The sequence below is a fragment of the Ostrea edulis genome, chromosome 7 (genome assembly GCF_947568905.1).
Source record: "Ostrea edulis chromosome 7, xbOstEdul1.1, whole genome shotgun sequence".
Taxonomy (NCBI): Eukaryota; Metazoa; Mollusca; class Bivalvia; order Ostreida; family Ostreidae; genus Ostrea; species Ostrea edulis.
In genome coordinates, this window is record NC_079170.1 from 6,164,907 (window position 1) to 6,180,393 (window position 15,487).

Consider the following 15,487-nt stretch of genomic DNA (forward strand, 5'->3'; position numbering starts at 1 on the left):
CCTGTAATTAACTAATAACATAACTATCATACGAGACTAGTCACCTGTAATTAACTAATAACATAACTATCATACGAGAGTAGTCACCTGTAATTAACTAATAACATAACTGTCATACGATAATATTCACCTGTAATTAACTAATACCATAACTATCATACGAGAGTAGTCACCTGTAATTAACTAATAACATAACTATCATACGATAATATTCACCTGTAATTAACTAATAACATAACTATCATACGAGACTAGTCACCTGTAATTAACTAATAACATAACTATCATACGAGAGTAGTCACCTGTAATTAACTAATAACATAACTATCATACGAGAGTAGTCACCTGTAATTAACTAATAACATAACTATCATACGATAATATTCACCTGTAATTAACAATACCATAACTATCATACGAGACTAGTCACCTGTGATTAACAATAACATAACTATCATACGAGACTAATCACCTGTAATTAACTAATAACATAACTATCATACGAGACTAATCACCTGTAATTAACTAATAACATAACTATCATACGAGACTAATCACCTGTAATTAACTAATAACATAACTATCATACGAGACTAATCACCTGTAATTAACTAATAACATAACTGTCATACGATAATATTCACCTGTAATTAACTAATAACATAACTATCATACGAGAATAGTCACCTGTAATTAACTAATAACATAACTATCATACGAGAATAGTCACCTGTGATTAACAATACCATAACTGCCATACTATATATACAAATTTAAAAAGTAGTATAAGAGGTGGTACTAATCTATTATAGAGTAAACCATCCATGTTTTCAAAGCGGTATAAATTAAAGTTTGCCATGAAAAAGTGAAGATTACGAACAGTGATCTATCTCATAAATCCTATAAAGAAAACAAAATTCAAAGTGGGGCAAACACGGACCCCTGGACACACCAGAAGTGGGATCAGGTACCTAGGAGGAATAAGCATATTCTGTTGGCCGGTCACATCCATGATATTTTCAACGAGAAAATGTAATCCCTCTAATAGTACTTGTATATGCATGAATGAGTCCAGCGTAAGGGAGTACTGGGGGCTACAATAGTAACTGTATGTGTTGGAGTTCATTGTAATGTAGTACTGAGGGCTACAATAGTAACTGTATGTGTTGGAGTTCATTGTAATGTAGTACTGAGGGCTACAATAGTAACTGTATGTGTTGGAGTTCATTGTAATGTAGTACTATGGGCTACAATAGTAACTGTATGTGTTGGAATTCATTGTAATGTAGTACTGAGGGCTACAATAGTAACTGTATGTGTTGGAGTTCATTGTAATGTAGTACTGAGGGCTGTATGTGTTGGAGTTCATTGTAATGTAGTACTGAGGGCTGTATGTGTTGGAGTTCATTGTAATGTAGTACTGAGGGCTGTATGTGTTGGAGTTCATTGTAATGTAGTACTGAGGGCTGTATGTGTTGGAGTTCATTGTAATGTAGTACTGAGGGCTGTATGTATTGGAGTTCATTGTAATGTAGTACTGAGGGCTGTATGTGTTGGAGTTCATTGTAATGTAGTACTGAGGGCTGTATGTGTTGGAGTTCATTGTAATGTAGTACTGAGGGCTGTATGTGTTGGAGTTCATTGTAATGTAGTATTGAGGGCTGTATGTGTTGGAGTTCATTGTAATGTAGTACTGAGGGCTGTATGTATTGGAGTTCATTGTAATGTAGTATTGAGGGCTGTATGTGTTGGAGTTCATTGTAATGTAGTACTGAGGGCTGTATGTGTTGGAGTTCATTGTAATGTAGTACTGAGGGCTGTATGTGTTGGAGTTCATTGTAATGTAGTACTGAGGGCTGTATGTGTTGGAGTTCATTATAATGTAGTACTAAGGGCTGCATGTGTTGGAGTTCATTGTAATGTAGTACTGAGGGCTGTATGTATTGGAGTTCATTGTAATGTAGCACTGAGGGCTGTATGTGTTGGAGTTCATTGTAATGTAGTACTGAGGGCTGTATGTGTTGGAGTTCATTGTAATGTAGTACTGAGGGCTGTATGTGTTGGAGTTCATTGTAATGTAGTACTGAGGGCTGTATGTGTTGGAGTTCATTGTAATGTAGTACTGAGGGCTGTATGTGTTGGAGTTCATTGTAATGTAGTACTGAGGGCTGTATGTGTTGGAGTTCATTGTAATGTAGTATTGAGGGCTGTATGTGTTGGAGTTCATTGTAATGTAGTACTGAGGGCTGTATGTGTTGGAGTTCATTGTAATGTAGTACTGAGGGCTGTATGTGTTGGAGTTCATTGTAATGTAGTACTGAGGGCTGTATGTGTTGGAGTTCATTGTAATGTAGTACTGAGGGCTGTATGTGTTGGAGTTCATTGTAATGTAGCACTGAGGGCTGTATGTGTTGGAGTTCATCTTTATATCACTTCCGTAATGGATGTAGAGAACAGCATCCTATATAAAATTGTAGTCAGATTCGCGTTATTTTGAACTTCTATAATTCTGGAATATGGTAATCAATCAGAAGATATACTTGATCACAATGTAATAATCGGCAAGTCTCCATAAAAACTATTAGCCATACAATCGACAGGTATCCATAGCAACAATATTAATCACACAATCGACAGGTATCCATAGTAATTATTAACTATATAATCGACAAGTACGTATCCATAGTAACCTATTAACTATACAATCGACAAGTACGTATGCATGGTAACCTACTAATTATACAATCGACAGGTTTCCATAGCAACAATATTTACCATATAATCGACAGGTTTCCATAGCAACAATATTTATCATACAATCGACAGGTTTCCATAGCAACAATATTTACCATATAATTGACAGGTTTCCATAGCAACAATATTAACCATACAATCAACAGGTATCCATGGTTCCAATATAATCTGATTACAGGCAAATACTATGTAGTTATTTATTGGGTAGTTCTCTCGGTCGTGTCATCCCCTGGTAACTATTCTGGTGGACATATTCTGATGTTATGGATGGTCCTTATCAATATTATTTTCAAAGAACCTCCAACTTACTTTTTGAAAGATATTTTCTAACTGAACAGAACACTGGGGAATAATAATGTACGAATTTCATCGTACATTTCCAAGTTGTCTCCATTTTGTCAAGCTTAGTGATCGAGTTATTTATCTTTAAAAAAAGAAAACTGGTCATGTACAGATGTACATTTATTTATCAATATTCTCATACTGTAGCACTCTCTTCAGGAGACTTGTATCTATGTCAAACATCTTAGATGTGATGCTGCTCCAAGTTCCACTCTCAACCCCAGCCCTGCATCAAACCCGAAACATTTAACAAAGGTAACGACTAATTCCTTCACCGGTCAACTGGAGTTAAAGTGAAAGTTGCAGGTTTTTCAGATATGACTTAAAAAAATGCGTCAATACGATTTTAATAAAAAACAACAACTCAATAATACTACTTTGAGTGACATGCATCCCGTTAAGTACTTCATCCACAGCTGGGGATGTCTCTATTTGAGTAAAAAAAAAAAAACCCCAACAACAAGATCTCGGATGGGATGTACAAACATCGCACATAATTCTGTACTCTGGTCACTACACATACTAATCAGCTAACCATCAGATGATTTCTCAACTTTGCACAATCGATAATAATGGTTATTCAAACTATTCTGGGTTTACTGAGTATCACAGAGAGCACATGGTACCTGTGCTCAGAAAGCAAGATCAAATAAAGGGACGTAACCACGATTTGATCCGAATTCTTTTTTCATCTTTGACAGTGTTCCCATTGCATTATATTGGATATTTCTAGCAGTCAACTAAACTGTCAATTTACATGCGGATTACAGATATCACGATTCTACGTTACGTAAACAATGACTAGTGCCTTTATTTGTTTACAAATAAATAGTTATAAACATATTTTGTAGTTATAAACATATTTTATATTTTCATCAAAATGACTTGTGACAAACATAAAGAATAGTTCAATTGTGGTCACAGCAAACGTTCATACGATCAGATCACAGCAAACGTTCATACGATCAGATCACAGCAAACGTTCACACGATCAGATCACAGCAAACGTTCATACGATCAGATCACAGCAAACGTTCACACGATCAGATCACAGCAAACGTTCATACGATCAGATCACAGCAAACGTTCATACGATCAGATCACAGCAAACGTTCACACGATCAGATCACAGCAAACGTTCATACGATCAGATCACAGCAAACGTTCATACGATCAGATCACAGCAAACGTTCACACGATCAGATCACAGCAAACGTTCATACGATCAGATCACAGCAAACGTTCATACGATCAGATAATTGTGGTCACAGCAAACGTTCATACGATCAGATCACAGCAAACGTTCATACGATCAGATCACAGCAAACGTTCATACGATCAGATCACAGCAAACGTTCATACGATCAGATCACAGCAAACGTTCATACGATCAGATCACAGCAAACGTTCACACGATCAGATCACAGCAAACGTTCATACGATCAGATCACAGCAAACGTTCATACGATCAGATAATTGTGGTCACAGCAAACGTTCATACGATCAGATCACAGCAAACGTTCATACGATCAGATCACAGCAAACGTTCATACGATCAGATCACAGCAAACGTTCATACGATCAGATAATTGAGATAGTCTTTGTTATAATATGTTTATACACAAGCCTGTTTGCATCACAAAGAACTGTGAGCCCAGTAGCGCACATGTTAAGGAACAACCGATATTCATATTTTGTCCGACCATTAGAAATATGTTATACATGTATATATATAATGTACTATAATATAGGACCTCCTATGTTTCCCGGTTTGATATGATTCATATTCAACAAGTTGTGTGTTTTCTATCCGCGAGTCTTGGTAAAGGGTTAGAAAACACTAACGAGTTGGATATAAATCATATCAAACCTCACACCATGGGATAATTTTTTCTCACATGTTAACACTCTCCCTCTGAAGCTGCCCGACACTCTTTAGCTACAGCATGTCAACGTTATTACGCACAAAGAAGAAAGTACCCACTATACGCATACAGATCATGTTTGAGATTTTTTTTTTCAATTGTTGAATGAAGTTAAACAAATTAGAGCAATGGTTTTTTTTTTTTGGTTTTTTATTTTGGGTTTGTTTTTTTGTTGTTGTTTTTTTTGTTGTTTTTTTTTGTTTTTTTTTTTACAATATAAACATTTTACTTTTTAATTTTACTATTTCATTACTGTTTTGCATCATTCAGCCATCTGAGTCGGAGTGGTAGATCGATCACACACGGTTTTTTGTTGTTTGGATGACGAATTTGAATCGGTTTTGGATGTTTATAATTATTTTTCTATCCATACTGCCATTTACAAGGTTTAGGACTCCTACCGACACATATTGTTGTGTTTGTGGTTCCACTATTATTTGAATGAAAGTGTTTTCAAATGCAGCAGAATTTTAGTGAATATGGAATTTGGGTGGCGGATCCCAACTATTGTGAATCTGTTGAATTTGAAAGAATTGACGAAATATTTCTGTGATTGATTTCATTAAACTACTGTAGTTATTGATTGATTGGATATTTTTGAGGCCAGTTATTTGTATAATTTGATTGACAGGTATATCATTTTCACTTAATGTTTGAACTAAATGTTTGCGAGCATTGTGATTTGTTAATCGTGTCTCCAAGAATTCCCGCTGCAGTCGCCATTTTTATTTCATGAAAAACCCTATTCCATTTTAACAACCGCATTTGTGGAACTTTTGTTCTCTGACATATTTGTAAACGTAAAATTTACATATATCTGTGACGTCACACGTGCATTAGGTAAACATTATAGGGTTAAACATTCTTTTTGAAGAATTTATCGATGTGTAAATTCCGGATATTTTACTCACAAATTGAATAAAAGTGCGAAACACTTTTATGTTAAGTATGTGGTAAAATGTCCGGAGTTTACACATCGATGAATTCTTCAAAAAAAAAAAAAAAAAAAAAAAAAATAAAAAAAAAAATAAAAAATTTGATTCTTATAATTCCTATTCATCCACTTCATTAACAATTTCAAAAATTCGAATAGTTTTCCGGCACTACGTTATTTGCTTTCAGTCGTGTATGAATACATCGTGTTTTTGGATTTATTGATGTGTAAACTCTCATTCATATGTATTTTTGTCCAATCAAAACAATTGTAATAAATAACATTGGAATTATGATGTGATAACCAAAATATATGCAATGGATGATATCCACTGAATAATGGAGTAAATAAGTGATAAATGTTATCGTTTTTGGATTAAATCGTGACCATGTCCCTTCAGGAATATACGCGGTCTCACATTCAACATTCATATATTTATGTTCATATTTTTAAGTTCTTCACCATTGTTTTCTACAAGTAATATTTCCGTCTAAATGAATTACGTTCACCTTAGAAATGCTGGAGGATTTATTGCCGGTGTTTATCCATGATGTAGCTATTCCGAAGAAAGAATTCAGATTAGGGTTGATATAAAAATGAAGCTATAGGTTTGAGTCTCATTATACCACCATAAAACACTGTGTTGATACGTACAAGCTGTGAAGAGAAGCATCCCGTGTGTGGTTTGATATTCTCTATAGAAATGTATGTTTGAAACTAACAGATACATTTGTTTTATATAAAACAAATATGAGGCCATATACCAAACCTGAACGTTACGGAGACATCTCTCTCTCTCTCTCTCTCTCTCTCTCTCTCTCTCTCTCTCTCTCTCTCATTTGATTGCGTAAATTAAAAATAATAATGATAAATAGCCAAAACAATTAGATTAACTGCTTACTATATTTAAATGTTGTTGGTGTAACTTTCAAAATTACCGAATAAACTTTTATTAATCAGAAATTCAAATGTATAAGCAAAAATAAAGAATTTGAAATAAATGGATATAGCATGTAATTATCCATCTTGTCTGAATGAGACGGGGTGTGAACTGACTCGCTACCTTCGGACGTAAAAAGCCCACCGAGCACTTAAAAAAACAGCCATCATGAATATCTGTTGTCACTCACTGAGCCTTAGCGGCCGTGGGTTTCTATCGTCACTCACCGATCCTAACCGGCCGTGGGTTTCTATCGTCACTCACCGATCCTAACCGGCCGTGGGTTTCTGTCGTCACTCACCGATCCTAACCGGCCGTGGGTTTCTATCGTCACTCACCGATCCTAACCGGCCGTGGGTTTCTATCGTCACTCGCCGATCCTAACCGGCCGTGGGTTTCTATCGTCACTCGCCGATCCTAACCGGCCGTGGGTTTCTATCGTCACTCACCGATCCTAACCGGCCGTGGGTTTCTATCGTCACTCACCGATCCTAACCGGCCGTGGGTTTTTGTCGTTACTCACCAAGCCTAACCGGATATGGATAACACAGGTTAGGCTTTTTTTCAATGTTTGCGACATCTAGTCGTGGGGAGCCTTATCAGAATAGGTCTTCAGCACCCCTTACTTATCGTAAGAAGCGACTAAATCGGACCGTACTTTTCGCAACAAAACAAAAAACAAAAACAAAACCAAGACCCCGTGTCACAGCAGGTGTGGCACGATAAAGACCCCTCCCTGCTCAAAGGCCGTAAACGCCGAGCATTGGCCTAAATTTTGCAGCCCTTCACCGGCAATGGTGACGTCTCCATATGAGTGTAACATTCTCGAGAGGGATGTTAAACAATATAAAATCAATCAATCTCCCGTTTATTTCAAACCAAAGAAAGCAAATGCATTTTATTATTCAAGTATTCATTTTACTTTTACTACTACATTATGAGTGCTTAGAGAATATGAAGGGGTTTGAATTTATCAAAAGAGAAGTAAGTATTCTGAATCTTTATTCAAAGCATGTCCGTTGTCAGATGGACATCCGGTCAGTTACCATAGCGATAACCAGCCAGGTCATGAACCCGTTACCATAGCGATAACCAGCCAGGTCATGAACCCGTTACAAGGGACTGTGTAATCTCAACTAATATGTAAATAAGACGCACATGTTCCACAATCTACAAATAACTAAGACTCGTGTAAATGAATGGTAACACTGATGTCCGGCTGATTAATCTGACCTTAACATTTCCGTTCCACCAGTAAGTTAAGGCAACCACTAATAGAAGTAAATATTCTGAGTAGAATTACATTTATACTTGAATATACATGTAGATCTCTCTCTAAGCCACGGTCTGATTGTGTTTGTTTGTAATGTTTATAAGCATTAACTTATGTAAATGTGGGGGGCGATTCCCATCACCATTACACTGGATTTATCAAAAATTGGTCCTCATGACCCCCTAGTCAATTTATATTCGTCGTCGCATCCTGATTGATAAGCGACATAAGAACATGATAAAATCATAGTAGGTGAACTGGAGGAGAGGGAGCTTAGACCACAACAGAACGTTTAGCTGTGTGTCTTCTGTGACGTCACACAGACAATTAATGGCAATGGTCAGGAGTTGGTTTGATGGTTGTTATTTTTCGCATCTAAAAATCAAAAGTTTCACAAAAGCTATAAAAATATCCGTTTTAGCTCGGGTATGATTTTTAAAAAAATGAAAGTTCTACTTAGCATTACGTGTTCACTTCATTTGAGTATAAATCTAATATCACAAAATGGTGGAGTTCATATCTTTTGCGAAATATTTGGAAATTATGCATAGTTTTAACTCTTCAAAAGTTAATGATAACTTATAGTGTTCCTCACTCACGGAGTGTATCTAAAACTGCAGAATAGTGAAACATGTTAAAATAACGGTGATAAATGCATGATGCGTGGATGTACTTTTCAAAACTGAATTGTCCGGAGGGGGGGTGGGGTAGCATATTGTGAAGGAATTTACAGAATTTCTAGAAATTACTCATGCTTGCATAATTTATGTATGACGTCAAAGTTAGAATACTATAGCTATGACTACAGCGTGTGAAATATTCATTAATTTTATTCATGGGACACATAACATTTATTCCATTACGTGATCTTTCGGATTTATTGATTTATTAACAGTCTCAGTATTTCTGAGGGCAAATTCTTATAATCATCGCACTTTGCAATTTCACAGGGGGTTTTTTTGCGTTAAAATCATGGTCGCATATTTGTACAATAATAATACATTGTATCTTTCACTAACCACGCAGATTAAATAGGTCACGAGACTGACATGTTGCTATCAATTTTTCAAGATTGTAATCTAATTACCTACATTAAATCATAGACGGAATTCAAAACGGGGGTCATTATTCTGAAAAGCAGTAAATATATATACGGGTGTTATGGTGCACACGACACCGTAAATAAGCAATCAAGTGTGACGGTGCTCCATTAGAGGAAATGGAAGAACGAGGCTTCGTCTTTTAATGATTTAACGATAGCTGGTCATAAATGCGAAATATTGCCACATTAAGGGAACAATATAATCAATTGTCATTTAAAACGGAAAAGGGAGCAGCGGTCCATCGCGGTGGAAATTTCAATTTACGCGATGTTTCTTTCTGTCGAAATATTAGGAAGAAAAACGTAATAAAGTATCGCCAAATTTTATGCAATTTGCACGCGTCAGGTTTTTCAGAGCCGGTTTGTATGGTGGTGCGTAGCGTTCAGACTAAAACAGATCCGAAAGGCTAAGGAGACGTGTTACTAGTCGCCAAAGGGAAGAAGGAAAAAGACGGCAAAATTAGGGTAGAGGATAACTAAGGAGAGAAGAAACAGAAACGGAACCGAGCAGAAAAGAATCCCAATACACATATTAGATATCTAATTTTTCTCTTCAATGGAGTAACCTTAAGCAGTCAGACATTTGACGGATAAGGCGAGGACAAATTACATTGAACCTTGACACTCTGAAAGCGTAAATCGGATTAAACGGTTTCCTTGCATGTCGAAGAAACACCCCAGTCTTCTTCGATTAAAGTCATCGCGGGTTCAGAATACAGAGAGGGATAGCTTCGTCTTAAGACATTAATTTGGCAAAGCTTCACAGCAGCGGAACTGTGTATTGCACGGGGGGTGCTGATAGATTTTGTCTGTGAAAAAAAGGGGATTTACATCACCGTCATGAGTTCGTTAATAAAACTGAGGAGAAGGAAGGAGGATTCTGCGGGGCAGGGAGGTTCTGAACACGAGGATTCAGGGGACTTAACCTCTGATGATGGGAAGGTAAGCGTATGAAAATAATAATTTTTAATAATTTCGTATGGGATTATATCAAACATTTGTTTCATATGCTTTTTCGTAAATATTTTATAAATAGGATTCGAATGAATTGCAATTAGAGTTGCACTGTTTCAGAGATAATGTTACATGTAAAATCAGCAAACACCACCCATTTCATGGAAACTCATTTTTCTCCCCCAAAGACTGTTGATACATGTATATAATTGATATTATCCCACTTCATACAAAAACCAACCTTTAAAAAATATTTTGGACCTGTTATTGGGCTGGTATCCATGACTAATTAGAACTGAAGAACTTAGTAATTTATTTGTACAGTAATGTACATGTAGCTAATATGTTCTCCGAATTCTTATTGGTAGGATCTTTTAAATTCTTTATGATAAATTATATAATAGACGTATACATGAATTAAATTATCTGTTTAAAAATCATTGTTGAATATCAATAGGACAACATGTAGAAAATTGTATAATAGTGTTTCAGATTGATTGATTGATTTATTGATGTAGAGGGATAATTAAATAATTACAAATAAAGATGTGTTATCATTCGGTAGGAGAGTCTTCACTTCTTTCTATTACTGTTTAATCATTTAATTTTTATTATTATATATAGACGTGTATGATAGCCGTACATTCAACACGTCACTCGGACAAAGAATTGGCTGTGGTCAGCCAGAGTTGTAAAACGCCTAATTGAAATAGTTTCGCTCATTTTGAAAGTAAATCAAAACCAATGACCGATCGAAGAAAAACCGAGAGGTTAACAAAAGTACACAAATCAAAATTCCCCACAATTTTGTTCCCGTTTGCTTGAGAGATGTGCTCGCTAATAAGATCTGTGTCTAGTACAATTATTACAAAGTTTGCTTATGCTTAAGAGACTCGCAAAACCGACCATAGTCCTGATGTTTGTATTAAAGAAAGGAATTCGATATCTATATCAAATCTATTTCTAATTTTATAAAGCTCTCAAACAATATAATTATACATTGTAAGATATCAATTTCATTCTTATACTTTTTAAACAGCTTTGTTATATTTTTGAAAAAGCCGATGCCTTGTTACAGAGAGTGTTCTTATTATTTGTCGTGTTAAGTGGGACAATTTCAAGATTAGAAAAAGAATACCTATCGAAATGATATTACATTGAATACAACAAAAACAGAAAAGTATCTCTTTATCAATTTTGTGAAGGGGTTCTGATTTTGAGGTATAGACACCCACAACAAAAATTAATGAAATCATTGTGATATGTATAATGTGTTTAGTTTCCCACCTCGCATCCTGATACAGCGTTTGTTATGTGTCTTTATGTCTATAAACAGTGTTCAATGTCAGTCAGACCGCCACAAAGTTCACCAATATGCGCTGGGCTTAGTGAATTGTATTTTGAATTCAAATGTTATATGTAAATCATTTAATAACTTTTAAAGTGATGACTTATCAACGATGCTGATTGGTTGAAAAATTCGTTTGATTTCACTGTCAAAATTTCGTTCGGAGTTCATCTGCACTCAGCACGCGGGACTACATTTCTCTGGAATGCGTCTTCCCCGTTCTAATTTTAGCGCATTGATGAAGTTTTCCGTCCAATGTTTCGTTTGATACATGCATCAAACAAAAAATTATAAGTTTCATTTCTTAAGTACATTTGATACATGTATATTTATCTATATGTTAAGTAAATTTGATACATGTATATTTATCTATGTGTTAAGTAAATTTGATACATGTATATTTATCTATATGTTAAGTAAATACGTCTGGAGAACATACAACGTCATTTACATCAATAAAATACAATTTTCAGTCATTACATAAACTGCAGATTTTCTTTTGGGATGAAAAGTGGAGGATGTGTACACCAATATTTTGAAATTGAAAACTTTCAAATTTACTTTATTTAGTAAAAAAAAAAAATACGGTTTTAGTAGACAGCAATCTGAAGAATTTTTTTTTTTAAAAACCCCTGCTGGACTCGAACCCGCGATCTACAGTTCAGTAGTAGATGGGCTTACCTACTGAGCTAATCGATCGTTGATTTAAAAAAAAAATGTATAGACAAATATTGTTGATATCTATATTTTCATCCATGTCTTAAAAGGAAGTCAGCCATTATGACGATGTAGAGTACGTCCTTAAGTTGCATTGTATATGGTTTCTGCGAATAAACGGAACTGAACCGTAACGTTAAGCTTATACATCTCTAGATCTCATTTATAAATGAATAGCCATATTGCATGGAGAGGATATATGTAATTATCTGTTGTCTTGTAGTGTTACTACATAACTGAAATGAAATGTGTTTAGGAATTCCATGTGAGTATTAGAATGGTCCTTAATTAGCGTATACATGAACAAGTATCTCGCGGGTTTACTGGTCAAATAGAAAGCCTACCCTGGAAATTTGTCACCTTAATTTATGGATGATTAGTAATAGTTGCTGAAAATTTTATAAGATTTATTTGCCTTGTTTTAATTTGATGGATCGTCATAGTTTACGCCCCTATATAGCGCTCACAGGGCCGACATACGTGTAACTTTTGTTCGGAATCCATTATTAAAGCCCACGTGGTAATTGCTAAACGGTGTAGATGAGACTCAGACAATCTTTCAAATAATTAAAATAAACTAATTAAAAAATAGTTAGGTGTACTCTTGTTCGTTTTTCTTGTTAGAACATCTATTGAAAATCCCCCAAATTTGTTTCGAAATACGCACGTGTAACACAAATACAGACATGTCAGGGGTAAATATTGAGAACAAATTTCGTAGAAAACCTAGTAAGCATTATATGTAATGGTCGTTATCTTCACCATTTCATGTACTAGTCTATAATTTTTTTTTAAGTAAAACTTATCGAAATGCTTGTTATCAGCAAGCTGCCTTCGATGAAGCTATTTTTTTTTTTTTTTTTTTTTTTTTGCTCAAACAACAAACTTAGCAATAAACAAACATACATTTTCCCGTGATTTTTTCATCTCAATAATTAGAAAAACTTAAATACATAGAAATTGTTTACGTAATTTCAATTATGCTCTACATTCTAAGATATAATGATAGTGACCGGCTATTTGTCGTTGTGTACAGAGAGTACATGATATCTTAACGAGTGGTATACACGTACTTCACTACGTCACGACTCCGCCCGAGAGAAGTGGTATACACGTACTTCACCACGTCACGACTCCGCCCGAGAGAAGTGGTATACACGTACTTCACCACGTCACGACTCCGCCCGAGAGAAGTGGTATACACGTACTTCACCACGTCACGACTCCGCCCGAGAGAAGTGGTATACACGTACTTCACCACGTCACGACTCCGCCCGAGAGGCGGTAGTTGGAGACAAATCTTCCTATTATATGCCAGTTAGAACTTCCTCAGCAGATGATCGTGTCAGTATTACCACACGATTGCGAAATATGGGGTTTTGAAATTTTTCAAATATTATTGAGCGCATTTATTTAAGATATTTAAACATACACTTTGTCTGAAAAGAAGTTCCCCATTTCGTGGTTTATACATGAATTGTAAAACGGGGCGTTTCTCGCTACACGCGTCTGTCACTGCACTCACGAGAATACTGGTGTAAACTGATTAGTACCGAAAATGAAAATATAAACTGGTATTTTATATAGATATCTTATTACTGAAAATGGCGCGAATCCATGGGTCGATTCTGTACCTAGAATTTCATGAGTTGTGGAGTTTATCTAATATTTGGATTGATCCACTTATAATAATCACAAAAGGGATTACTGCTGTGGTTTAAACAAATATTACAAGGCCAATATATAAACATGATATTCTAATAGTAATAGTTCATCTAAAGGTGTTGTACATAAACTTTTAAAATCGAATTTCGAATGTGAAAAGTACTTGCGTGTTTTGCCACTTATATTAAGAAACTTCGTTCTACAAATCACCATCTACTAGTTGAGCCGGGAGGATGGACAGATATTCCGCTTAATGAGAGGCTATGTACAAATTCAGGAGAAGCAGCTGACGAATTTCACAATAGTGTATAGAACGTAGCGCTCTGACACACAACAGAAATAATCAGGTAAACAGACATCATACCCAGGACTAAATATTAGGAAATTTTCAGAACTCGATGTCGAAACCAGATGTTAAGTAACTAAAAAAGTGGGTATGTCCATTATATAGATTTATGAATTAGCATGTCCCCCGTGGTTTTTGATGATTGGTTTTTTTCTTCTTCTTGTACCTCTGACCAACTTTTATGGATATGTGTATAGTTAGGAATATGTGTTCTCGGCATGCGTCAGACAGGTTAGTGGATTTGTTGTCATGCGTCAGACATGTTAGTGGATTAGTTGTCATGCGTCAGACAGGTTAGTGGATTAGTTCTCGTCATGCGTCAGACAGGTTAGTGGATTTGTTCTCATGCGTCAGACAGGTTAGTGGATTAGTTCTCATGAGTCAGACATGTTAGTGGATTAGTTCTCATGCGTCAGACAGGTTAGTGGATGTGTTCTCATGCGTCAGACAGGTTAGTGGATTAGTTCTCGTCATGCATCAGACAGGTTAGTGGATTAGTTCTCATGAGTCAGACAGGTTAGTGGATTAGTTCTCATGCGTCAGACAGGTTAGTGGATGTGTTCTCATGCGTCAGACAGGTTAGTGGATGTGTTATCATGCGTCAGACAGGTTAGTGGATTAGTTCTCGTCATGCGTCAGACAGGTTAGTGGATTAGTTCTCATGCGTCAGACAGGTTAGTGGATTAGTTCTCGTCATGCGTCAGACAGGTTAGTGGATTTGTTGTCCTCATGCGTCAGACAGGTTAGTGGATTAGTTCTCATGCGTCAGACAGGTTAGTGGATGTGTTCTCATGCGTCAGACAGGTTAGTGGATTAGTTCTCGTCATGCGTCAGACAGGTTAGTGGATTAGTTCTCGTCATGCGTCAGACAGGTTAGTGGATTAGTTCTCATGCGTCAGACAGGTTAGTGGATTAGTTCTCGTCATGCGTCAGACAGGTTAGTGGATTTGTTGTCCTCATGCGTCAGACAGGTTAGTGGATTAGTTCTCATGCGTCAGACAGGTTAGTGGATTTGTTCTCATGCGTCAGACAGGTTAGTGGATTAGTTCTCATGCGTCAGACAGGTTTGTGGATGTGTTCTCATGCGTCAGACAGGTTAGTGGATTAGTTCTCATGAGTCAGACAGGTTAGTGGATTAGTTCTCATGCGTCAGACATGTTAGTGGATTAGTTCTCATGCGTCAGACA

The 15,487-nt window shown here is 36.1% G+C and overlaps 1 protein-coding gene across 1 annotated transcript in view; it reads left to right on the forward strand.

Moving 5' to 3' along the window:
- Nucleotides 1-9,633: 9,633 nt before the first annotated feature.
- LOC125655812 (pleckstrin homology domain-containing family G member 7-like) overlaps nucleotides 9,634-15,487 on the forward strand; it is a 53,653-nt gene continuing 47,799 nt past the window's right edge. The window contains exon 1 of the mRNA XM_048886323.2: nucleotides 9,634-10,212. Within this exon, the coding sequence (XP_048742280.2) occupies nucleotides 10,111-10,212 (102 nt within the window). The 5' untranslated portion in view covers nucleotides 9,634-10,110. The remainder of the gene's footprint in view (nucleotides 10,213-15,487) is intronic.